Source organism: Mesoplodon bidens, assembly GCF_964165515.1.
Source record: "Mesoplodon bidens genome assembly, chromosome: 1".
NCBI lineage: Eukaryota > Metazoa > Chordata > Mammalia > Artiodactyla > Ziphiidae > Mesoplodon > Mesoplodon bidens.
In genome coordinates, this window is record NC_138176.1 from 184,189,309 (window position 1) to 184,214,837 (window position 25,529).

At 42.6% G+C, this 25,529-nt stretch overlaps 1 protein-coding gene across 5 annotated transcripts in view; it reads left to right on the forward strand.

Moving 5' to 3' along the window:
- SEPTIN11 (septin 11) overlaps nucleotides 1–25,529 on the forward strand; it is a 104,503-nt gene that overhangs the window by 23,779 nt on the left and 55,195 nt on the right. For all 5 annotated transcript variants that reach the window (XM_081248905.1, XM_081248904.1, XM_081248903.1 and 2 more), the window contains exon 2: nucleotides 18,915–19,029. In XM_081248905.1, coding sequence (XP_081105031.1) covers nucleotides 18,915–19,029 — 115 coding nt within the window. The remainder of the gene's footprint in view (nucleotides 1–18,914; nucleotides 19,030–25,529) is intronic.

Sequence of the window (25,529 nt, forward strand, 5' to 3'; positions counted from 1 at the left end):
TGCACTTGGATCCATTCCTCTGTTTTGTCTTCTCCTTTGGCTTCATATTTTATACTTCTGATTTGATGACTGATTACTTCTAGTTGGATTTTATTTGAAGCCTGATATCCACTCTAATGTAGTCACTGGCATCCTTTCTTTTCTTACCCCACGGTCAGTGATAGAAGCCTGTGATTGAAGAACTAGAGAGTGTTCATGCACCCTTCCTCAACAACGCCTGTCCCCTCATCTGTGTTATAGAAGATGAAACTGAAGCCCAGACAAATGGTAGTTGCTGTTATTTAAAGCAGCCCCTAGCTGGTATATGGTTGCAAGCCCTGGAGGATTTTTAGCTGTGGAATGTAATGGCTAAAGTAGCTTTGTTTGCATGTGTGCTTATTTACTTTAAGGTAGGTAAGTCCAGCTTCAGGATATAATGTGGAATGAGGTGGAGGGAAGAGTATAGTATTCCAAAGAAAGCATATTTGGTGGGAGAGAAACTTAGATGATAGGACAAAGCTCAAGAGGAAGCAACCACCAATTTTTACTGGAGAGGGAGAAAATGGTATTAAATAATATGTGACTTTAAATTGATTAAAGTTTGATTTTAGAATGCTTTGCCATTTGTTGCACTTGCCGAAATATTATTGCCTAAATAGATGACATCTGAATATGGTTTCCATGGGTCTGAGTAAGCTATTAGTAATTACCTCATGGATTGTTAAGAAATCAAAAATCAGGTATTTTGTGTTGATGCCACAGTGGCTGGTGGCTTGAACATGTGTTCCAAATTGTGAGCTGCAGACAAGTGCATGTAAAGGAATGTGGGTGCAATTAAAATGCCTTCAGAATGGAAGTCTAAGTAAATATTAAGTGAAACAACATAAGTGAAATTGCCAACTAATGTCTAGCTCAGAGTAGGCTTTAGAATCATGAATGTTAGTTTCCCTGAGGGTAAAAATATCACTAGTTTTAAAAGTTTTATTTTTTAGTATAAGCTCAGAAGTGGATAGTGGTGTTCCATCCATAAATCAGGAGATAATCATTCTCTCTTCCATCTAATGTTTTTTTTAATCAATTACTTTTATTTTTATTTATTTTTGGCTGTGTTGGGTCCTCGTTGCTGTGCGTGGGCTTCCTCTAATTGTGGCGAGCGGGGGCTGCTCTTCACTGCGGTGAGTGGGCTTCTCATTGCAGTGGCTTCTCTTGTTGCGGAACATGGGCTCTAGGCGTGCGGGCTTCAGTAGTTGTGGTGTGTGGGCTCAGTAGTTGTGACGCACAGGTCCAGTTGCTCCGTGGCATGAGGGATCTTCCCGGACCAGGGATCGAACCCATGTCCCCTGCATTAGCAGGTGGATTCTTAACCACTGCGCCACCAGGGAAGCCCTCTCTTTCATCTGATCTTAAATACGTGGGTGATGAGCCTTCCCCTCTAGACAGGATGGGGGAATGAATCTGGAGACGTCCTCTCATCCCAAAAGGCGCATCTCTTTTTAGGATAATTAAGGATAATTAAGTTTATGTCTTGCCAGTTCCTTGCACGTGGGAATAGGGGTACAGAAAATATTTGTTCTTCTCTATCCCCTACTCCTAAATGCTTTTTAGAGTCCAACCATATGTGTGTGTGTTCCTCAGTGCTCTCTGAGAAGCTAAGGAGGAAGTGATGGGAATTTCCGACGTGTTAGCCATGTGGTTTTAATCAGTCAGGACTGCATCCCGTCTTCCTTCTCTATCTCCAATGCATTTTCTTTGCATCTTCTATGTGAGCTTTAGTTGATTTTTCTCTACAACTGGTTTTTATAGCATTTTTCATATCTTCTTAGAGAAAACTAAGAAGGGAGGCTTGATAATCTTTGCTTTCTGGATGAGTGAGAGAGCGATTACTGTAGGCTGTTCAACTTTAACCTATAATCTTTCGGTTAGACATGTTCCTTCTGTGTGAGAAATACAAGAATCCACTCCAGCAGCTGGTGGTGGAAAGGCATCTCTTCTCAGATCCTTCCTCCTCTTCCTTCCTTAGTCACCCCTTTACTTTCTTTGTGTGCTCCACCAGGTGGCTTAAGGCACGTATGTTGTGGTAGAGCTACCTCTCCTACTCTTACTGACCTTAGGAGATGGTAGTGTAGTGTGCTGGTGTGAGGCTGTGGATGTCCCCTGATGGCCAGCACACACATATCACTCTGTGGCTTATAAAAGGTTGACCGGGGGCTTCCCTGGTGGCGCAGTGGTTGAGAGTCCGCCTGCCGATGCAGGGGACACGGGTTCGTGCACCGGTCCGGGAAGATCCCACATGCCGTGGAGCGGCTGGGCCCGTGAGCCATGGCCGCTGAGCTTGCGCATCCGGAGCCTGTGCTCCGCAATGGGAGAGGCCACAACAGTGAGGGGCCCGTGTACCGCAAAAAAAAAAAAAAAAAAGGTTGACCAGAAGTAGCTTTTCTAGGCTCTTAGGCCTTGCTAATTCAGTGGCACGGGTTTGGAAGCAGCCTGCCTGGCTTTGAACCACCACTTACTTGCTGCATGACCCTGAGCAGCTCAATCTCTGAGCTTCAGTTGCCTCAACTGTAAAATGGGAATCATATCAGAGGTGGTGGTAAGAGATAAGTGAAATCAATGTAAAGTACCCAGGATGGTGCCTGGTGCTGTGCACACGCACACACACACACACACACACGTTTCCTGAGACCAAGTGCCCTACAGTGTTTGACTTCTAACTATGCACAGTGAGTTGCCACTAAGTGCTGGGAAGGGACCATACTGATGCGTGTGGCTGGAGTATTAATGTCTAACTTCTCCAGTTTCCAAGGGCATCTTCACCCTTACTTCCTCCATCACACGTACCCTGGGGGTTTTAGCCCATTAGGAATGCTCCTTCCAGCGTGGCAGTTGTTTTGGTTGGGGAAGGCAGGGGAAGACTGTTAACTCTGTGAGAACTGATTCCCTGCGTTTGTTCATGCTAAACATACAGATCAGGCTACGTGTGACATTGTGGTAAGTGAGGTTCAAAGTAAGATGAGTAAGATGGGGTTCCTGTCCCCAGGAAATTTACATTCTTCTGGGACCTAACCAGTGGAAAACTAAGTATACTGCTAGGTACAGGACGTGCTGAGTGGCCCAAATACAGTGAATGTTTGTGAAATAGAGAACAGTGGTGTCTAATTCAAGGAACCAGGGGAGGCTTAATGAAGAAGGTGACATTTTGCCTGGGATTTTAAGGATGAGTAGGATTTGACAGGTGGAATTGATGATAAAGCATTCTCTGTGCACAGGTGGTGGGCTTTGAAAAGAGTCAGCTGTCCAGCTTAAAGTCCAGGTGGTGGTGGACTTGGAATCTGGCACAACTGGTTTGAATGCTGCCTCTGCCATTCATTTGAGCTTTGGTTTCCTCATCTATAAAATGGAGCCAAAAATATCTACTTCACAGAGATATGAGGATTAAATGGGAAGATGTTTTAAAGGTCCAGGTATGGTGTGTGGCACAAAAGTGCCCAGTAAACCATTATTTATGTGATGGTTGTAGTGGAAGGAGGATAGTATTGAAAAGCTTGAAGGGTTAGAGAAGTTATGGCGACCTTGGAGTATCTTGTTTATTTTTGCTAAACTCTACTTAGTATTGTGGTCTTTACATAAATGTTCAATGGTTGCTTTTTGGGTGATTGATCGAGGGAAATGTTAGATCCCCTCTTTTTAGTTCTCTGGCTAAAAAAGTGGTAGAGCCTCTTTCCTCTTTTCCCTACTATGAATATTTTAACCTTCACTATTCAGGTATTCCAGGCAACTTTGAATTGATATTTGTAAAAGATATCAATCTACTTTTCCATCTTGAACCCAGAATATGAGGTGAAATAGAAGGTACATTTCTTAGTGCTCTAGTCTCCCTGAGGACTGAACTTTCACTCATTCCACTGTCCAGATAGAACTGGTTTTACAGTGGTTATTCCTCGAGTATTTGGGCATGCTAGCAGCCAGATGACTTGTGGCTGTCACACTGTCTTCCGAATTACTAATATCTGGGCTCAAGAGTAGGAAATTGGACTGAGGAGGAATCCGGGGGGAGAGCTGCCAGGCCTTATTTCCTTACATTGGTGGTCGCAGCTGCCACATTGGGCGAAACCCACTCCTGGTAATAACCAACCTAAGTATGTACAGTTGGTGCAATTGTGGCCAAAGGGATTTAACTCTGTGTAGCCACGATTACAGTAAGATATATGGTCTGACCCTCTCTATGCAGGAGGAATTTGAGGCTTAGATCTTTCTCAAATCCAAATGGCCAAAGTTGCTTTTCTTGTTTTGCCAGTGTAATTATCACTTATCTTCCCTGACTGCCTTTCATTTTCACTACATGAATAATAATTATTCTAATGAACCATTAAGGCTTTGGAAGAGGTTAATGGTGGCAGCTTGGATCAGTGACTAAGACTTTTGCTAATTCTGTTCTTTCTTTCACCCTGGGTCTCATTTAACTTTCTTAGTTTCTCCTTCCTACAGAATGTATGAATTATAGCGAGGATCTCTTGCCAAGCTATAATCTTTCAAGTTTCGATTTCAGCTTAATGCTTTCCTGTAATCATGCTATCAAAGACTGTCAGAAACATATTCTCATTCACATATCCCACAACTCTTAATCTATTAATCTAGGAGCATAGAGCTGAGACTGGACTCCATCTCAGTGAGAAGTCTGGGCTGCCAACCCAACTCCTTTGTGCTTTGTGGGAACGAGATGCATGAAAGTGTAACCTCTGCTATTGCAAATATTCTGTCATCTAGTTTTGAAAGCTGATGGGATTTTGTAACAGATTGTTGTATGTAGTAGAGGTTTCCCAGTATCCGACTTGGGTCCTACTTGATTGTTTAGAAATAACATGATGATAATGAAAATGCCTCTTTAAGAGGCAGTAGAGGGGGCGGAGGGGACTGTGGGAACATTCTTCTGTGACAGCATGTGAGAAGGTTTGTTTTGCATTGGCTGATCAAGACAAGAAAGCCAGCATCTAAAATCATCCAACAACAGGAAACTTTTGAGAGTAGCGGAAAATTGTAACGTAGCCTCTTGGGTCTGCTTTCCTAAGTACAGCAATATGTGTGAGAAAACCCCTACACCAACTTTTTCTTAGAGCTAGATGGACACTTCTATGATGTGCTACTAGAAGGCAGAAAGTTGTCTCTTCTGCTGGAGTATTTATATTTTTAGGGGTTAACTGGCTCCATTTTTTTTTTTTTTTTTTTTTTTTTGCGGTACACGGACCTCTCAGTGTTGTGGCCTCTCCCGTTGTGGAGCACAGGCTCCGGACGCGCAGGCTCAGTGGCCGTGGCTCACGGGCCTAGCCGCTCCGCAGCATGTGGGATCTTCCCGGACCGGGGCACGAACCCATGTCCCCTGCATCGGCAGGCGGACTCTCAACCACTGCGCCACCAGGGAAGCCCTGGCTTCCTCTCTTTTTTGAGAAAGAGAGTAGGAAGAAATAGGAAAGCTTCAGTTTGATTAGAATGGCAGAAATTGTAGCCATAATTAATGGAGTCAAACTATTAGGTTTTCTGCAAGATATATTTTTTGTTTTTTTGTTTTTTTAAATGCTCTGAAGGACATTTGCATCAAATAGCTTACCATTTGGATGGTTGCCCAGGCTGGTAATCTAGGTTAAAACATTGGCTAGAAGGCAGTTCTATACCCAAGATCCCTTGGGCTGCTGCTCTGGTGGGAAGATCTGTTCCTAAGTGCACTGGGTGGTAGGAAACAGAAAAATCTTTCATGATGTGACCGCCCAGTGATTGTTCCTTGACTTCCTCCCTCAACACTGTGACACCCAGTGACAGATCCTGGGTATGTGTTTAGGTATGTGTTGCTTATATGTGTCTTTGTAATGCTTCACTTTAAGGGATATTTCCAGTAAACTGAAACGTGAACCAGTTTTATTTAAAGTCTTATATCCTCTACACTGAATTATTCTTTGGTTTTTCCAGTTCATTGATTTCCATGCCCTTTTGGACCTCTTTCCTTTCCTGTTGCCTCCCCTAACAGACTCTACTTCTTTCTCTCCTCCCATCTCCATTCCTCCTCTGTAGCTATACAAATTGATTTCCCCTTATCATGAGCTAGGTGAGGTCTGACCCCCTCAGAGAAAGTCTTAGTTTTTTGCCATGGTCCATGTTGCTGCCCCTTGTCTCACACTGATAAACTTTGTACTATACTTCATCATCAAACAGTTTGCAGTCATCTTCTGTTTTGTCTCAATGACTTTCCTCCCTAATAATGCTTAAGTTCCTTAAAAAGCTTCTGCATCTCCTAGAATTCTTAGATAGCAGCCACCTAAATGTTTGCAAGGTTTACTTTCATTGTTGGAAGACTTCCTCCAAAGGCAAAGTGACACTCCACCTAGTTTGTCGTTAACCGCCTTATCACTTTTGGTTAAGAGAGGGTGGAAATGCCTTGGTAACCTGATAGAGATCTAGTTTACAACGGTTTACGAATTTCTGTCTCCTCCCTCCCCTCCCCCGCCCCCAGAGACTTAGTTGTGTTTTGTTTTTAGTTAGGGAAACTCGCTAATATTCATTATTTTATTCTATCCTAAAGTTACCTGGGAGAACATAGGAATATTATAAGGCACATGTGGTTGGCAGAATCCTAAGGTGGCCCCATGACCCCAGCCTCTTGTGTGCATGCCCCGTATAACCCTCAGAACTTGTGAGTACAACGGGTTAGTCACCCCTTTGATTATGTTATGGCACAGTTTCCTCTATGATATGAAGATTATCCTGGGGAGATCTGATCCAATCAGTCCCTGAAAAGGGACTGGACTCTTTCTAAAGAAGGTGATTTGAAATATGAGAGGGACAGAAGGGATTTTCTGTTGCCTTTGGAGATAGGTGGCCATATGGCTAGTAACTGTGGGTGACGTTTTGGAGCTGAGCACAGCCTCTGGCTGACAGTCAGCAAGGAGAGGAGGCTCTCACTCCTACAGCTGCAAGGAATGAATTCTGCCCACCTGAATGAGATTGGAAGTGGAATTTCCTCCAGAGCTTCTCAGCCTGGCCAGTGCCTTGATTTCAGTGATATCGTGGGCAGAGAACCCAGCCATGCCATACCCAGAGTTCTGAGTTACAGAACCGAGAGCTAATGAATAGGTGTTTCCAGCCACCAAGTTTTTTGGTAATTTGTTGCATGGCAATAAGAAACTAAGACATACCCCAAGTGTATGCAGACAACCTCTATTCCATCCTGATCGCTTTTCATCCAGGGCTGAGGTTAAGATGCAGTGCTATTTTATTTTTGGAAGGCTTGAGAATTTTGGCCAGGATTGTTTAGTAATATTTGCAGACTGATATCAAATGTTAATTTGTATGTTTATTTCCTAAGAACATATTTACCATGTCTTTGGTCATTGTTGGTATAGCCCCTCAATTTTCAGGTGCTAGAAATGAATTCCTGCACTGTATCAGCCGGGCTGAGCAACTGAAGATGCTTTGGGAGGAGAAATCCCTGGTGCTTTTGTTGATGACTGCTACAGAGCTGGTTTGGATTTTTTTCTTCTTTCTCAGAGACTGCCATTATGTGGTCATTACAGTAACTGAAAGCCCCTTCCATCTTCAGAAAGGGACAGAAATAAATAATATCTTTCAAAACGGAAGTGGCTAATTTATATCCGGTGATAGAAATGGTGGCAAAGGAAGGAAGTGTCCCATCCATATTTCACTTTTTGCTGATGAATGCTTTCAGTGAATAGAGGTACATGAACTGAGACACAATATTTCTCAGATAGGAAGCACTGAGGAATTGACGTGTGAATATCAGGAGGAGAACCGTACATAAAAAGTTGAGAACAAATCTTCCAACTGATATGGGCCCCTTAATTGTCTTTGACCTCCTATTCACTACTGTTTTGAGAAAGCTTGTCTGAAAGATGTGCTGCACGGTAAAGGCAGGGCAGAAGGCACAAAAAAGGAGCCACACAGCTGTGAGGATTTGGGTGGTCTTCTCCGCTGCAAGATAGGTGATATGTTGGAGATGGCACTGAGTTATTTGGGGTCCCACTGGAAAGCTGAGGGTTTTGAAATGATTAGTGACTCTCCTCCGTGGTTTTTTCATTAGCTTTCCTTGGTGTTTGCTGAGTGAAGGGCTTCTCTCTGTCTCGGTGATGTTGAGTGGTGTGAGAGAACAGCTGTAGCATGTGTTTCTAATCGGAATGTGCCTCTCTAAATACTTCTTGCCTATCTGTCAATCCCCCTCCCCCTCCCACCCGTCCTCCTCTGAGCCTGCAGAATTTGTGAGAGTCCCTGGAATGCACATGTGGGCCTTGTTATTCCCAAACATGAGACTTTGTTGATCAGCACTTTGTAACATTAGGCTCTCACAGGCATTAGTCACTTTGACTCCACTAGAAAGACTGATCTTTAGAAATGTAAGAAAATGTCTTTTGCTGTTGTTGTTATTAATTCTTGGCATCCAGTTAGATTTAGCCTTTGAGAATTTACATGGACTTCTAGCAAAAAGCATTCTGTCTGTAAGAAAAAAAAGTGCTGCCACTTTTTACAATTTTGGGATTGTCACACTTAGTAGTTATTGGCTGCAAGACTATTTTACTAATAAGCCAATACCTCCCCCATCCTGCCTATCCTTCCCCCCACCTCCCCAGGATCCAGGGTTGTGGGCAGCAGCTGGGATTTTGTTCACTTCAGATACCCGTTTCTGAGGACTGTTTTTAAACAGTGTATTTCCTAATTGTGAGAGATCTGATATCTAACTGGACAAAGGTGAGACTCTAATCCCAGACAAAGCAGCAAGATCTTGGAGGAAGTGTGGGCAGTGACTGTTTTCTGTGAGGGGAGGCTGTAGAGAAGACAGAAAGGCGGGTGGAGGAGCAGAGGCAGGACTGTGTCCTCAGCCCTTTGGTGTCAGGCTTCAGTCAGCAACAGTGTGAATTTTCACCTTGCGGCTGGCCCAGGCTTAATGGAGGGCGGGCTGGACCAGGCGCCAGGGCGCTGGGTGCCTCATCTCTGTCTCTCCACGTGGCCCTGTGCGTGGGGAAGACCCATCAGCCGCTGGACCTGTCTCCTTATCTGAGAAAGATGAGGTTGGAAGATAACAATTTCTGTGAAACCTCACACGGGATACAAATCTGGGTGAAGTGTAATAGGGGTGGTGGTAGGAAAAGAGGGACATGCAAGTCGTGGATTTCCAGGCTCAGAAATAGAAATCAGCTGGTAGACTGGATGCACTTTTGTCAGTTATGAGTGCTGGGTGGGCAAGTTTCAGCCAGAAAAGGGGTGATGGGTGGTTATTAACATCTGGGCACAGGAGAAAAATCTAACTTGAGACTGACAGGCTTCAGGAAACCTTCGCCGTCTAATTCGGAGGGTAGCGGAGGGTTTAAGATGATTAACCAGTGGACTTTTTTCTTCTGCAAGAGGGCGGAGGCCTATAAATTTATGCATGTTTTTAGCAATATGCATACGAATTGATGTTATTCTAGAGGCCACTAATAACTTGAAGTAGATATTGTTGCCATTTGACATAAGAAAATCAGAGGAAGGACAGATTTGAATTGAGAATGGGGGATAGGGTGCGTTCTATTGGAGATGTTGGCTTAGGGGTGCCTGGACCATGGATGCCCAGGCACCCCTAAGCCTGGAGGCGGGCAGCTGGTTATAACCAGGGAGTTGTTAGCTTGGGGTTGTCATGGGCAGGGATGGGGTCATCCAAGCAAAAATGTGTCAAAAGAGCTGAGGAGAGAGAATTATGTTCATTCTTGCAACAGCTTGGTGAGCTAGTTTATTTTAAAGTTGACAAGACTGATACAGCCACTATGCAGAACAGTATGGAGGTTCCTTAAAAAACTAAAAATAGACCTACCATATGATCCTGCAATCCCACTCCTGGGCTTATGTCTGGAGAAAACCATAATTCGAAAAGATACATGCACCCTGATGGTCATTGCAGGACCGTTTACAATAGCCAAAACATGGAAGCAACCTAAATGTCCATCAACAGAGGAATGGATAAAGAAGATGTGGTATATATATATATATACAATGGAATGTTACTCAGCCATGAAAAAAAGAACAAAATAATGCCATTTGCAGCAACATGGATGGACCTAGAGATTATCATAATTAAGTGAAGTAAGCCAGACAGAGAAAGACAAATATCATATCATATTGCTTATATGTAGAATCTAAAACAAACAAGCCAAACCAAACCCCCCAAAAAAAAAAGATACGAATTAACTTATTTACAAAATAGAAATAGACCCACAGACAGAGAAAACAAATTTATGGTGACCAAAGGGGAAAGGGGGGGGAGTGACAAAGGGGAACGGGAGGGAGGGAGGGACAAATGAGGAGTTTGGGATTAATGTATACACACGACTGTATATAAAGTAGATAACCAACAAGGACCTCCTGTATAGCACAGGGAACTCTACTCAATATTTTATAATCTATAACGGAAAAGAATCCTGAAAAGAATATATATACATATATATAAATTGAATCACTGTGCAGTATGCCTGAAACTAACACAACATTGTAAATCAACTACAATTAAAAAAAAAAGTTGATAAAACTGAGGCTGAGAAGTTAAATGAGTTACCCCAGGTCATTACAGCTAAGCAATGGCAGAGTTGCCCCGTGTCTCCTGACTTCATGCGTCAGGTACCTTCTACTGTACTATTCTGCTTTTTTGCTTACTCTTGTCGCTTTCTATGTAACTTTGTTCTGTTATTAGAAAAGAAATAATTACACATATTTTATCTTACCACCCACCTATTAGCTGCAGTAAAATTGCAGGCTTAGCTACTTTGAAAATATTTTTATTATTTATTATTGTTATTCACATTTCCTGGTTTTTATTTATTTATTTAAATTGAAGTTGAGGCTGTCCTTTAATATAAAGTCACGAGTAAATTTCCTGTGGTCCTGACACAACTTTTTTTAAAAATTTATTTGGAGTATAGTTGCTTTACAATGTTGTGTTAGTTTCTGCTGTACAATGAAGTGAATCAGCTACATGAATCAGGATATATACATATATCCCCCCCAACTGGACCTCCCTCCCACCCCAGCCCCCCAATCCCACCCATCTAGGTCATCACAGAGCACCGAGCTGAGCTCCCTTTGCTACAACTTTTAACCAGAAAAAATGTTGAAGTTTTGGTTTTCTTAGATTATATTGTCTGCGGGTAGTATGAAAGAATTCACCCTAACATATCAGCACGACTTATCTTACCGTTTCGGTGTCTTTTTATATTACGCAGATAACTGGCACCCCTTTCCCTCACTGGACAAAATCTGAATACGATCCATTTCCTGATTTTTAAAATCTCATTTTCTATTATAAAAGTGTGAGGGTTTTTTTTTGGATAATTAATTCAGATATTACAGAAACATAACAGAAAGTAAAATTTCCCTGTAATCCTACCATCCCCAAAGAAACCCCCTACACCATGTTATTTTTGCAAGAATCTAGAAAAGCAAAATCTGTCCCTCTGCTGGGAGTCTTTTGGAGAAAGTTGCTTAGAGATGGCACTTAATATTGGAGCAGTTACTTAATATTAATCAAGATCTTTCCTGGTTATTTGGTGGTGTTTCAAGAGTGGCTTCTGGTTTTGATAGAGCTGACATTCCTGGCTCTGTGACTTGGGGACTTGCCCCTGGGTGCCTTTTTTTCTCAGTCCCAGCTTCCAGCTGGGCTGCACTCAAGCTCTTTCCTCATATGGTTTTCCTCCTGAGTTCTCTCTTCTTCCTGGCTCTTACTATTCTGCTGCTTGTGTGAGACAGTTTCCTTGGGGGCTTTCTTGGCTCTGACCTTGGGATTTCATGGTATAGATGACAAGCAGAGTAGCAGATGTTGTCCAAGTCATTCTTAAAGAACGCAGTCCTCATTGGTAGTGAGATGCTTCAGATGTTTTATATTATGGAAGTGGCGTTAGCAATGCCTAGCCTTGAAAACATCCCTGTGCAGGCTTCGTAGTTGTGGTTTGGGTTGATACTTTGCATACCAGTGTTTTCCTTTTTGCATGAGAACTAAGGGCGTGTCCCATCTTCCCACCAACTTTTCCTTCTTTAAAAGAGAATATGAAACCAGTTGAATACTCTCTAGAATGTATTTAGATAAGTGTATGTATTTACAAAAATGAACAATCGGGCACTTGGGATGAGCTTACTTCTTGGACAGTTTGTGAGGCCAGGATTTCTCTAAATACTGAGAAGTGGCTGGTGCTCAATCAGTGATTTTGTGTGAGGAAAAGCATGTTCTTCTCTTTGCCTGTCTCCAGCTGGCTGGCATCTATTACTAAAACAGAGCCTCAAAAACAAAGACTCTGTCTAAGATGATGAAGGGATATGTACCACTCCTCTTCTCTAAGTGGACATCTCCTTTATGGGAAAAGACAGAGAGTAAAGGGAATATGCCCCATGGTTCCACCTCAGCTCTATTTTAAATTGGACATTCATTTTCTTAGGACTTGAGTCTTAATTATTTCTACCTCCTCCCATCAGGCAATGCTGGTCAAAAAGACTTTGTTTTCATCTGAATACATACAACTTGCACATCAATTGTACATAGGAGCTGTCTACTAAATTAATATCAAACAGTGCTGCAGACTAATACATGTTTTTATATCCTATAAGCTGGTGGATCTACTGCAAGAATCACATGAGTTATAAGGTTGCATCGAATTCTGTACTTTGGATAGCTTGTGATTATACGTTTGGATTGCTTGATTAACATCTGTCTGTCCCACTAGACTATGCGTTCCATGAGTTAGCAATGCTTTGCTTTCTCACCATCATCTCCTTAGCATTTATCACAGTATCTGGCACGTGTTGGTGTTCAATAAATATTTGTTGAATGAATGAAAGCATGAAAAATTTGCTTTTCTTCTTGAAGAGATGATTAACTTACATAGAAGAATTTTCTACACTTTGTTTTGAGGCTATAAATCCACTTTTCAAAAAATTTCTTGAAGACTGCAGATATAGCTGAAGAAAAAAATAGTTTTTAAGCAGGACAGTAGTAGGGAGTGGGTACGTAACTTTTGTTTTAAAACTAAGTCAAATTATTATAGTTAAGCAAGCAGAAGTGAAAAGTTCATGTGGAAGACACGAGGTACACACACAGATTTCTATTCTGATTGGAGTTAACCAGCGTAAATGACAGGAACTCCCTTTCAAGGGTCATGTAAAAACTGAGCCATCTTGGATCTGGCAATAGAAAATCACTGCCAAGAAGTTTTTACCCTGTGTTGGCTTTCCTCAAGCAAAATGACAGATTTAGATTTATGCATCTCTGATTTCCAAATGCAAGAAATCTTAGAATTAGCCTTAGAACCAAAGACTTTGCTTAGAGGTCATTTGTTTAAATCTCATTTTACAGATGAGGAAACCTAAGCCCGGAGATTAAGTGACTTGGATCAATGTAATTCATTCTCCATAAAATGAGGCTTTGAGAAGAGTGTAATTTCCAGCTCTGTAATACATAAAAGTAGTTACCTGTTAAATTTAAAAAATAATAATTTAAATTTTAAAGAGGCAGAATCTTTCTAAACTTAAATTGTAATGTCTGTCTTAAAAAGGTAAAAAAAATGAAGTCTAATTGTTTTCAACATACGTGAAAACATGTCACCTTGGTAACATGGTCTCCACCTCCCCCTGACTGATGAGGGTCAGCAGCTGTAGACTACCTACTAACCACATCTACTGAAGCCTTCAGTTTTCAAAGGAAAGAACTGGGTTATCACTTTGAGTATGGTGAATAGAATCCATCTGTGCACAGCCAGTTTGTTAATTTCAGGAGGCTCTGGGCTGGACTAAAATAGAAGGAAGAGTGAAGATGAGGAATCCTTAATGGTTTCCAGCCGTGGAGGATGTGGATGCCTGCAAACAGGAATGGAATTCTGTGGCTTTCCCCTCAGCCTTGTAAATGAGCTTCCAATTTAGGGTGGATTTTCTTCACACTAGAGTCGCCATTCTCTCGTCCATGTTTTTTTTTTTTTTTTTGCGGTATGCCGGCCTCTCACTGTTGTGGTCTCTCCCGTTGTGGAGCACAGGTTCCGGACGCGCAGGCCCAGCGGCCATGGCTCACGGGCCTAGCCGCTCCGTGGCATGTGGGATCTTCCCGGACTGGGGCACGAACCCGTGTCCCCTGCATCGGCAGGCGGACTCTCAACCATTGCGCCACCAGGGAAGCCCTCCATGTTCTTTTTTTCCTCTTTGTTCCTCCGTGAGTGATTCTTCCTCCCTGGTTAGTCTGCGGGCTTTGCCCATCCACAGTTTCTCCCCCTGCTCCCAGCAGCAATAGGAGGGCTCCTCATTTTAAAATGACAGCTGTCTTCCTCCCACCTAATTTAGGGAAAGGAAACCCAGGTTTCCTGAAGACCTGTTAAATGCTGGCCCTCCCATACGTACCATTTCCTTAGTTCCTCCCAGCCACCCTGCCAAGTCCTCCATTTTTACTGATGGAGGACAAAAGGTAGGGAACCAAACCCATGGCTGTCTGAGTCCAAGCCTTTTTCCATCCTACTTGTGGTTAAGCAAGATTTGGAATTGTGGAACATATTTTAAAGCAGCACTCAGAATGTAGGTGTTGGCACACATTCTTATATAATTTGTTTTATAATTATTTCCATAATGAAGTCAGCTAGACCGCTTCTGAAAAACTTGTCGATTATAATCTTCAAAGTACACATTCATAATAAAGTGACCCTTTGTGTATAGGTAACATTTATCTGGAAGGCTTCTGCAAGCTGGACTTCTTTTCCCTGGTAGATTTGGAGAGCTCCAGCCTTCCTGAAAGATGCCCCCCTGACTTTCCCTAGCCAAAAGCTACCTGTTTCCCCTTTGTCATCCCACAGTTAAAGTGATGGTATTTATCACTTTTATCCTTAATAGTATTACATTTACTTGTGTCCTGTCTCTACTGCTACATTGTAAACCTCTGAAGGGCAGGCAGAGTGTTTATCAATGAATAACAAAAGTAATGTATTTTTGCTCCCTTAGCGCTTTGTGCAGTGAGGTGTTTTTTTGAATGAACAAATAAATAATTGTGTTCATGTGAAGATGATCTGGAAAGAGAAAAATGAGACTGTCAAGTTAAAGACTGGTTATTTTATTTTATACTATAGAATTTAGTCATTGCCCATTTCAAGATGGAGTGGGCCTAAAAATCATGCAAGTACAACCCCTCCCTAGATAGATTAGCAAGTGGAGGACTAAATCAATTAAGGTCTTATAGTTACTTACTTAGAGGCTCCAAGGTGGCACTTGCATCTCAAAAATGGTCCAAATGAAACCTTTTATTATTGGCTTCATGTGCCATAGATGCAAAAATCAAAGTCTCAGCATTGACGGGACCAGTGAAAATATACTTAGAGCTACTTTGCCAGTTTTAATTCTCAACTTCCACCTCTTATGGTTGCCAACGAATTATGATTTTAGAGAACATTTTTTTCTTTCTAGTTTAATATATTGGATTTCAATAGCAGCTACAATTACTGTATTGTCTGGGGCTACCTAGGAACTTAGATCATCATGTGGTAACAGTGACTAAGTGTGAGGACTCTGGACTCTGGCACCTGACCTCCTGGGTCCACATTGCAGCTTCTCACCTTATTGGCTGTGTGACCTTGGGCAACTTACTAAACTTCTGGGCCTCTGTTTTCTCATCTGTCAGTTGAGATTAGGTAACAATAGTAACTACTTCATAGAATTGTTAAGATAAACTAATTCATTCATATTTAGGGCTTTTCTGGAACCTTGATCCCTAAATGTTAGTTAGCTGTTATGATGATGATGGTGGAATACCAAGTAGCTTGAGCTACTTTTATCCAATTATTATTTTCCTTTTATTGGTAGGGGGAATGGTTACTGAAATTCTCCCTGAGATTTCATAGTAAAGACAAGCCTGGAGATAGAATTTCTGTGGGATCTGGAAGGTTTGGATATGTAAACACTGGCTGTAAGGTCCTTCCAGATAGAGGAAATAGTATGAGTAAAGTCTGATGAGGAGAACCCTGGGGTTTTCTCCCAGGAACTGTAAGTAATTCCATTTAACTGCAGTGGAAGGTGCTCCCTGGGAGGAGTGGGAATAGAGATTTGAGTTTAGCCCATGGAGGCTCCTGAGCTGGCAGGCCAAGTTTGGACTGAGGGCCTTTGAGTACCAAGATGCCTTTGGCAGCAAGGTAGAGTGAGGGAAGATTAGAGGGGGTGGGATGGAGGCAAGGTGACAGTTGGAAGCCTGTTGAATTAGCATAAAGAGGAGGAGGATGTGGCATTGATAACAGTTTGGAATTGATGCAGGCAGGTGGGTCTCAGGTACAGATAAAGGTCACTAACAGAAACAGGGAACCCTGGAGTAGGGGTGGGTTTGCAATAGAAGAAGATGATTTCAAGTTTCTTGAAGAACAATTTGAGGGACAGAAAGGACAACCCGGGAGAACTGCCCCTTTGGTAGAAATTCAGAACTGGAATGCAGACAGAGTTCAGTACTTAGAAAATTCTGAGAGTCATTGCTAGGTGTGTGATGGCGGTAAAGACATGAGACTATCTGAGACTCCCTGAGATCATGCCTGTAGACTCAAGAGCCCCGCCCACATTCTTCGGATAGAGACATCTAAGGCATGAAGCCATAAGCGTGGTGCCATGAAGTGCTGGGGTGTAGGAGTTCATTTTAGCTGCTGTGTGTGAGATAGAGCTCCCCTCACACATCCTGCAGTGCTTTCAGTTTTAAGCCTGTTCATGAACCAAAGGAGGAACTTCCTATTTCCCCTTTCCCCATAGCCCAGTAAAGGATTCCTTTACTGCTGGGCAGAGAAATAGGCTCAGATTATGGAATTTTTAAATGGCATTATAAAATTGACATATTTTATATGACAAAGAAGAGAGAGACTCTGAAGACATAAATTTAAATTAAAAAAAATTTCAAGACCAAACTGTTTTATAACCCTTTATTTTGTATGTGGTTTTCAGTGGGTATAAAAATACTTGGTGGGTATGTGGGTGGTTCCTCATGTTTTGGAAATGGTGAGAATATGAGATGCTGAGCATTGGGTTCTGGGATGAGAGCTATAATTACTAACTCTGATTCTTTCCCCGGATTGGCTCCTGGGTGGATATCTGAACCTAAAAACCCAACAACAGTCCAGAATCCAGAGCAATAAACCACTCTCCTCCCCACCCACCCCGCTGGAAATTAAAAGAATTATTGTGGCAAAGAGGAGAGGGAGGGCAGGACGATGGTTCTAACTTGCCTCGTCCCCTTTTGTGCTGCTCGCTGACTGTTCAAGGCCGTGGTGCATCAGGAAAGAGGCTGCTGTGATGGCTTCTCCTCGCTGGCTGCACAGCAGCCCCTGTGCAGCTGTGATGGAAGGAGTTCTAAATATAACCCAGACTCCTTTCAAATCTTCCTCCCCCAGTCTTGGCAGATGTGGTAAACACCCTAAAAATACCTGCTGTCTGAACCTTTGAGGTCTTTGGAGAGGAAGGGGCAGGTGGTAGCCCTGGGGCCACGGGGTGCTGTCAGGAGGCCTTGCCAAGCTACCAGGGCTGCTCCCCAAGCTGTTTGGTGCACTGTCGGCCAGACCATCCTGCTCAAGGATAAGAGCCCACTCTTGAGTCTCCTAGTCACTGCTGGCAGGTTTCAAGGAGACTATTCATAGACTAGACATCTGTTCTCTGTCCCGTTGACCTAAAACCTGCAGCTGCCACCGTGGTATTCAGGCAGTGTTGTGGCTTCCAGTCTTGTTCCACAGAATCAGAATTGTAGAGCTAACGAGGCCCTCAGATATTATATTGTTCATAAAACATTCCATTAAAATCACAACATCTATGGAGTTACATTTCCCTGCCTCTGTAGTGACTTAGGGATTTGGAAATGGAGTCTCAGTCTCTGATTATTAAAAGACCTCACTGTCCTCATTGGGTAACACACATAGGAGGATAACGAAAACCAGTCTTTTTAAAAATAGTGACCAGATGATCCTGTGCAAGGCTTTTTCTTCTTTATTAAAAAATGGAAATTTGAGGCTCATTTTCTCACCCAAAATTCAGTATCTCGAGTATAAAGCTCATTGGCAACATAGCCAGACGCCAGGAGTCTCATTTTCAGAAAGGCTTTCAAGATCTAGTTTCTGGAATCCCATACCATAACTGTGGTGTTTAATTGAAAGACCATAGCTGACCTCTGTTTTCCTGGGAAAGAAAGGTTTCACGAATGATCTCCAATACCCACGGAATGCATTCAAAGTTGTGGAGGCAGTCAGCACCATCTAATGAAACAGCATAAATCATCCAGCTTTAAATGTATGATAACTACCTTAGTCCCAGTCTCCTTCAGGAGAATCTTGAGAAGGTGCAGGGAGTGCAGAACCTGTGCTAGGAGCTGTGTGAGGGAGAGCAAAGTAGCCCCGAGAAGCCCGTCCAGATGATGGAGAAGGAAACCAAGTCCTGTGCCACGCCCTTTTCAATATGTTCATCATGGTAGTTACAGAATTTCCATAATTGTAACGGGTATGCATCCTCCACTGTGAGCTTCTCAGGGCTCCTTCCTGTATCTGGAAGAGTGTCATTTATTTTTTGCCACTGGGCTGAAAGTAAATTGAAGGGTTTTCTTGAGTGCTTGAAGCTGTCAGAATGGTTGAAGTTTTTAATGTCACTTAATGCATGTCTGAATCAGCCACCGCTAGAAGCTTATTTCCCCTGGACCAGTGCACCTGTAACCGGACCTGAGCTGCCTGGGAGGGAGATTGGTGTACTTAGGGACTCAGTGTGATTTTGTGGAAAGAGCGTAGCTCTGGAGTTGGTAACTTCAGTTGTGTAGAAGCCAGGGACGGGGTGGACGCAGAGGGGTCACCTTTTTCCATGCGTGTCAAGAAGAGAGGGTGGGAGAGGGAGGGGTCCCCAGGTGGCACTGTCATGGGTTATCAAATGTTTCCCTTCTGAAATTCCAGAATGAAGAGCTTCGAAACTTGTCTCTTTCTGGCCATGTTGGATTTGACAGTCTCCCCGACCAGCTGGTCAACAAGTCGACTTCTCAAGGATTCTGTTTCAACATCCTGTGTGTTGGTAAGTGACTCGTCCCTTGCTGCTGAGCAAGGAATCTGACTCTTAGGTGTTGGCAGGTGACTGTCAGAGGGGCACGTTTCAGGAAATAAGGGGAATGATATTTTTTACTCTTTCATTATCAGTAAAGCAGGGCAATAATACCCACTCATGTATGTCACACAAAGATCGAGACTTGTATTTAGGTAGAATGCTTTGTAGGCTTTGTGATGTTACTCAAAATGTTATTTTTATTTGTGTCACATTGTCAAGCAGTGATCAGTTTAATATTGCTATTGAACCACTTATTTAAATTTTTTGTGGGGGGAGGGACTTAGACCCTAGCTAGACTATAGGAAGTTGAAAGAAGGACCTGAGATGCACATACATAGGAAGATCATTCAAAAGCATTTTAAGAATTTGTTTCCAGGGTCTTTGACTATGGTGCAATAGTAATCTCCACTGAAGTCTTTTTAAAGATATGGTGTCTACAGTAAGTAAAATCTGAAACTACTTTAACCACTTTGATAAACTTAGAATATTAAAAATTTTTGCTTTTAGAGCAAAAGACAATTTAAAATTCTCTTTTATACTTGAAATACATTTTCTGCCTGAATTAATAAATTAACCTTTTGTCCTTAATTTGGAATCTGAAATTGACCTCAGTTTATTCCTGGTAGATAAATGGAAACGGCCAAAGAGTTACAACTTACATATTTGCATCCTCAGGATGTGTTATTCATATCCTTTAGATGTTATGCATTGACCTGGGCCTCTGGCCTTGGTATTTTTCTTCTTCTTTAGCCATATATTTCTTAAACTAAGACAAGGAAGGTAGGAAAGGAGGTGGAGAAAAAGAGGAACGTAGAAATAGAAATCTCCTATTGGTTTGAAGCAGACGTGTCCCTGGAACAGATGACGGCCTTTCCTTCACCCTCCCTGTCACTCTTGATGAAGGACCAGGCTAAACAGCAGTGAAGTGGCTTGGGCTGCATTGTTTTGTTGTCATTGTCCTCTGGGCACAGACTTCAAGACAAATTAAAAGGAATTCTGTATGTAGCCGATATGTGTTCTCTGTGTATCCGCCCCCGACTTTTGGCAGAATGTCCTGACTTCTCTTGTCTAAGTAAAATGAAGTGACTTTAGAAAAGAAAGATGTGCATTCAATGTAAGTTAGTTGTTGGGGGGAGGGCCAGGCATTTTCCTTTCTGAAAATTCTTTGAGAGGAGCATACTGAACGTGGCCCCTGCATTGGGCATTCGCTAGTGGAAAGCCGCCACTGACTTGCACACCAGATGGCTCGCTGTCTGGCATTATGTCTCAGGCACTGGAGAGAGAATGACTGGAGAGAAACATGACCAGAGCCACCAGCTCTCCTGCTTTCCCCTTTTCCCCACTTGAAGCTGATTAAAATTCAGCAGGGGACCCCCTGGAATGGCAGCTCTGAGAGTGGCATAAATGAGTCGTCTTTTCTCTTCTGCTAAATGCTCATTGCAGAGCAGGACAATTCTTCATTAGCATAGCAATTTGTTGGCAATTTGTTGATTTTCTATTGAAAAGTGTGCTAAATTGTAGGCCAGTTACTATTCTGGCTTCTCTTCTCCGTCTCCCCCAGCCCTGTCTTCAAAATCAGTTTCAAGAATCTATGTGAGAGCTATGGCCCAGCCCCTGCAAGTAGGATAAAGCCTTACAGTGGGACTGGGCTGGAAGGACCTGGTTTGACCGGGTGTGTGGTGTGCAAGGGGGAGTGTTGGCTCGTTGACTCACCCTTGTGTTACTAGCACAATTATGGTGCTAGTTGGAATTCCTCACAAGCCACATCCTTGCTGTGCTGTTGGATTTGTAAAGCAGCTGCTATTCTGACTCTCCTGGGTGGGTGATAATCCGTATGATTCTTAGGTTTTTATTCTTGTTCCATTCTTAACCATGTTGAAAATTAGTTTTTCAAGTTATTCAAAATAATGCATATTTATGTTAAAAAATTATAAAATGGCCCCCCTTCTCTCCTACCCTCATTTCCATTCCACAGAGAAAACACTGTGGAATCCTAGGAACTTTCTAAACTTTTCTGTACTTGGAAATTATTTTCGGAGGCTGAAAACAACACCAGTTATCTCACAGTTTTGTAGAAGTCCCACGTGTGTCTCACCAGGCTAAAATCAAGGCATCCGCAAGGCTATGCTCCTTTCTGGAACGTCAAGGGGAGAAGACATTTCCTTGCCTTTCCATCTGCTGGAGGCTGCCCACATTCCTTGACTCTTGGACCCTTTCCTCCATTTTCAAAGCCAGCAATGTTGTATCTCTCTCTGACTGTTCTTGGGTTAGGAAATTTTCCACAGAGAATTTCAGAAATCTAGTTTAAACTCAGTTAAGGCTCTTCCTCAACCCCCAAACACACTAAAAAGGTAATATATTGAATTCTGTAATTAAGAACAGCTGGCTCTAGGGATGCAGCGTGTTTGCAGGGCTCCGTTTCTGGTTTTCGAGCCTGCTTGCTGCTGCGGGGCTTCATGGTCGGGCTTCTTCTTCAAGGAGGTGCTACAGCCTCCAGCAGTGTTGCCGGCTGAGCAACCCCAGAGGAGAGAGAGGCCATTCCTGACAAGGCCTTCTCAACAGTCATAGGATCTCTGATCAACCAGGCCGGGGTCATCTGCCCACCCAGGGTGGGAGATGGGGATCGTCCACCCCGAAACATACAAGGGTCCCATAGGAGAGAAGACATGGGCAGAAAGGAGAAAGGGCATGGGAGAGACACACACTGGACAGATATAAACAGGTCTCTCATGACTACATAAGTACTTTTTTGTTTTGGTGTAACATAAATGAGATCATGCCGCCCTATTCTTTTTTTTTTTTTTTTTCTGTGGTACGTGGCCTCTCCCGTTGCGGAGCACAGGCTCCGGATGCGCAGGCTCAGCAGCCATGGCTCACGGGCCCAGCCGCTCCGCGGCATGTGGGATCTTCCCGGACCAGGGCACGAACCCGCGTCCCCTGCATCGGCAGGCGGACTCTCAACCACTGTGCCACCAGGGAAGCCCGGGAAGAGAATTCTTGATGCTAAATCGGGTACCAGACACCCAAGAGTTCATAGTTCCTCTACTCTCCATCTTGCCTACAACACAGCCGTTCACCCACAAAACTGCATTTTGTTTTAAATAAAGCCTTTCTTTCTTACCCACGCTGTGTTTCTTCAAAGAATCTAAATTAGTATTCAGCCTTTCTTCACAATTTTAAATTTATACATCTTTGTCATTCACTTTCCAAAATGACACCAGCTCTGTGAGAAACTCCAGCATTGAACCACCTGTATGTTGGTTCTTTGTGCACCTACACAGATGGATAAAATACTGTGACATCCCTGCTTTTGAAGAGGAACCAGTTCGATAGCAGGGTCAAAGTAAATTAATAACATATTTTGAAAATAGAATTAAAAAAATAATTCCACTGTATTGTTTTGAGGGGAAGGCAGAAGAGGAATAGAAAACAGACAAGTTTCAGATCATTTTAGCCAAAGCTATAGTGTCCACATAAGCTGTAGAATTTTACAATCAGATCTTAAACATTTTTATCCCATCTTGCTTTTCCAGGAAAGGCTCTGAAGTGGTTACAGGGTGAAATGAATGAGTTAATGAATAAAAGATAAAATTAACCACAGAAAATAAAGTGAAGCCAAGGTTAGAGTCAGAACTCAAAGCCATCAGACCTGCCTATAGCAGTTGATTCTCTCAGGGACGCATGTACCTCTCCGCCAGTGGTCAGAGCATGGAGGGACCCATTCATTCAACAGATATTTGTTAAACACATATTATGTGCCAAACACACGTTAAAAGTTTAATGATGACAGACTTACAGTAGCTATAAAGTAAAAACAAAATAGCTGCTCCAGATGAAACACAGTTCACCGGGAAAAATCTCTCCCATGGATTTTCAGAAAAGACATACGGTGGCCGTCCCTCCATTTAAGCTTGGGTTCCTGAGCGTCCCCCACTCAGCGCCACTGAGCCAGGCAACGCCGAGGGTCACATGCTGGTCTTCCAAGGGGACTTGAAAGACCAGCATGCTTTGGCTAATACCACCAGCTAATACCACAGCTGGTGGTATTAGCTAAAGCATGTTCCATCAAAGGCGATTCTATGAGGAGTTAAAACAACACAGCGTAGCTCTCTGATTATCTGGCTTCATCCAAGAATAAAAGCCAGACTGTTTAGAGGAGGCAGACAGACCTTCATGCACAGCTATTTGAATAATTATAATAATTATCCAAGGAACCAGTCTTGGCAGTCAGAGTAAAAATGCTGAATCATAGATCAACTATTTGCTCAGTTTACAATTAATTACTTTCTAATTCATAATACATTCCTCTGTGTGTTTTTTGTTTTTGTTTTGTTTTTTTCTTTTTTAATAATGTCCAGCTTAGAGCTTGCGGTTTAAACAGAATGGAAGGGGCAAGCCTGCTTCCCACCGTGTGATGGGTGTTACGCTCACCAGCACTGGCAGACATGGGAGAAACGAAAGCCCCAGATAGTGCTTCAGGAGTAAATCTCTAATTATTCTAACAACTGTTCAGGCAGATGAGTTTATAACAGAATAAGCAACAAACTGAAAAATCTACCAAAGTGGCAAATCTCAATATAAATGATCACCATGATCATTTTTCTTTTCAGTTAACTGAAAAGAAATGCCTGAAACTGAATGCCTGCTCTGTGCCAGGGATTCTGAAATGTTTCACAGTTGCTGCCAGTCATTAATTGTCTCAAAATATTGTAGTTGTTGGGTTTAAATTGGAACCTATGCCAGGTAGGCTGCTTACTCAAGTTAAAAGAAGCCTTTGTGCTCTTGTGTGTCCTCAAAAATATAGAAAATGCCTTCTTTTCTGAGGCTAGAGATTGACCTCAACAACAAATGCATTGAAAAGCTCTCTTAGTTCTAGAATTCCTTTTATTCCAAAAGCTGTCATTTCTTAGGGAACTGCTTGTGGTGAATTGCACTGCTGCTAGAGTAGCTGTGTCTAATTAGGGCTCTTAAAAGCACAGAGCATAGGAATGGAAAGCAAAGCACTCTGAAATTTAGAGGAACAGTGGTTTTTCCAACCCGTGGAGTAACCCTGTGCTGTAAGTAGGCCCTGGAATGCTTATTGTTCGTAATTTCCACCTTAATGCGAATAATAATTAAAATTACCTTGCCTTTAAAAAGAAAACAAAACATGGTGTTCTTGATTCACATATGCTTAACTAATTCTCAACTTAGTAAAATGTGATGGTAATTTCAGTCCCGTCCAGGTAACCTAGAATCCTTGCCATGTAAATTGAAGTCTTTATTGCTGTTTTTAGGGAAAGAGATGAAAGTTAAGTGGGTCACTTTCCACTGATAGAACCGTTAGCTTATAGGGGAAATTTTATAAGATAGTTCTGCTGTTGTGCCTTTTTCCCTGTTCTGAAAATAGGTAAATTCTGAAAAGAAGTTTGCTCTATTGAGAAAGATACTCAAGTAGGTACTTAAAATGACTGGAGTACCTTCAGTGTAGAATTGCCTTCCAGATTCTAGGTACCTTACAAGTGAGAACCCTGTTTTGTTTCTGTATCCATTACTTAGTAATTTTGTTTTGTTCAGAGTTATTTTGTTAAGTCACCAATGGTGGATATGAGCTTGTTGAGCATTAGGGAACAGAGACTACTTTAGGTTACTTTTATTGATGGGTCTTTTTTTGTAAGAATGTGAAGGAAAGTAAGGAAGACAGGAGACAGTCTCAAGTGCTACACAGCTAGACTTCATGGAGATCTGGAATGACATTCAGGATATTACAGAAGTTCAAGAAGTGTCAGTTGCTGTTTTTCTTCACCATTTTATCCCCAGCACCTATGCTTGTCACATAGTAAAATACTCAAGTATTATTAATGAATAAATTTCAGGTACTAGTGTCTACCGTATCTATCTGCTCTCTTTCTCCTGTATGTCCAGCTAATTGTCTGTCAGCAACATGTCTTCTATTTATTGACAGCCTTTGCTGCCTCATGGCATCTGATTTTTTGCTTCTCTCAGCATATCTTTTCTTTTTTTTTTTGTGGTACGCGGGCCTCTCACTGTTGTGGCCTCTCCCGTTGAGGAGCACAGGCTCTGGACGCGCAGGCTCAGCGGCCATGGCTCATGGGCCCAGCCGCTCCGCGGCATGTGGGATCTTCGCGGACCAGGGCACGAACCCGTGTCCCCTGCATTGGCAGGCGGACTCTCAACCACTGTGCCACCAGGGAAGCCCCCAGCATATCTTTTCTTTTTCATGCCATCGTGCTGTGTGCAGGTTCAAACTCCCAAAGATAGAAGTTTGATTGGATAGACACATCACTGTCCAGTTTGGAGCATTCTCACAGCACTGGCGTCCATGGGTGCCTTTGGACAGGGGGCTAGCCCTGGGCCAGTTATCTGTGGTCATTAGCAAGGTCCATGTTATAAACTATGGTCTTGCTTGTGAGAGGAATGTGGTTATGGCAGACATTTAAAATATCATTCCCATAATAGTAAATCAGAGT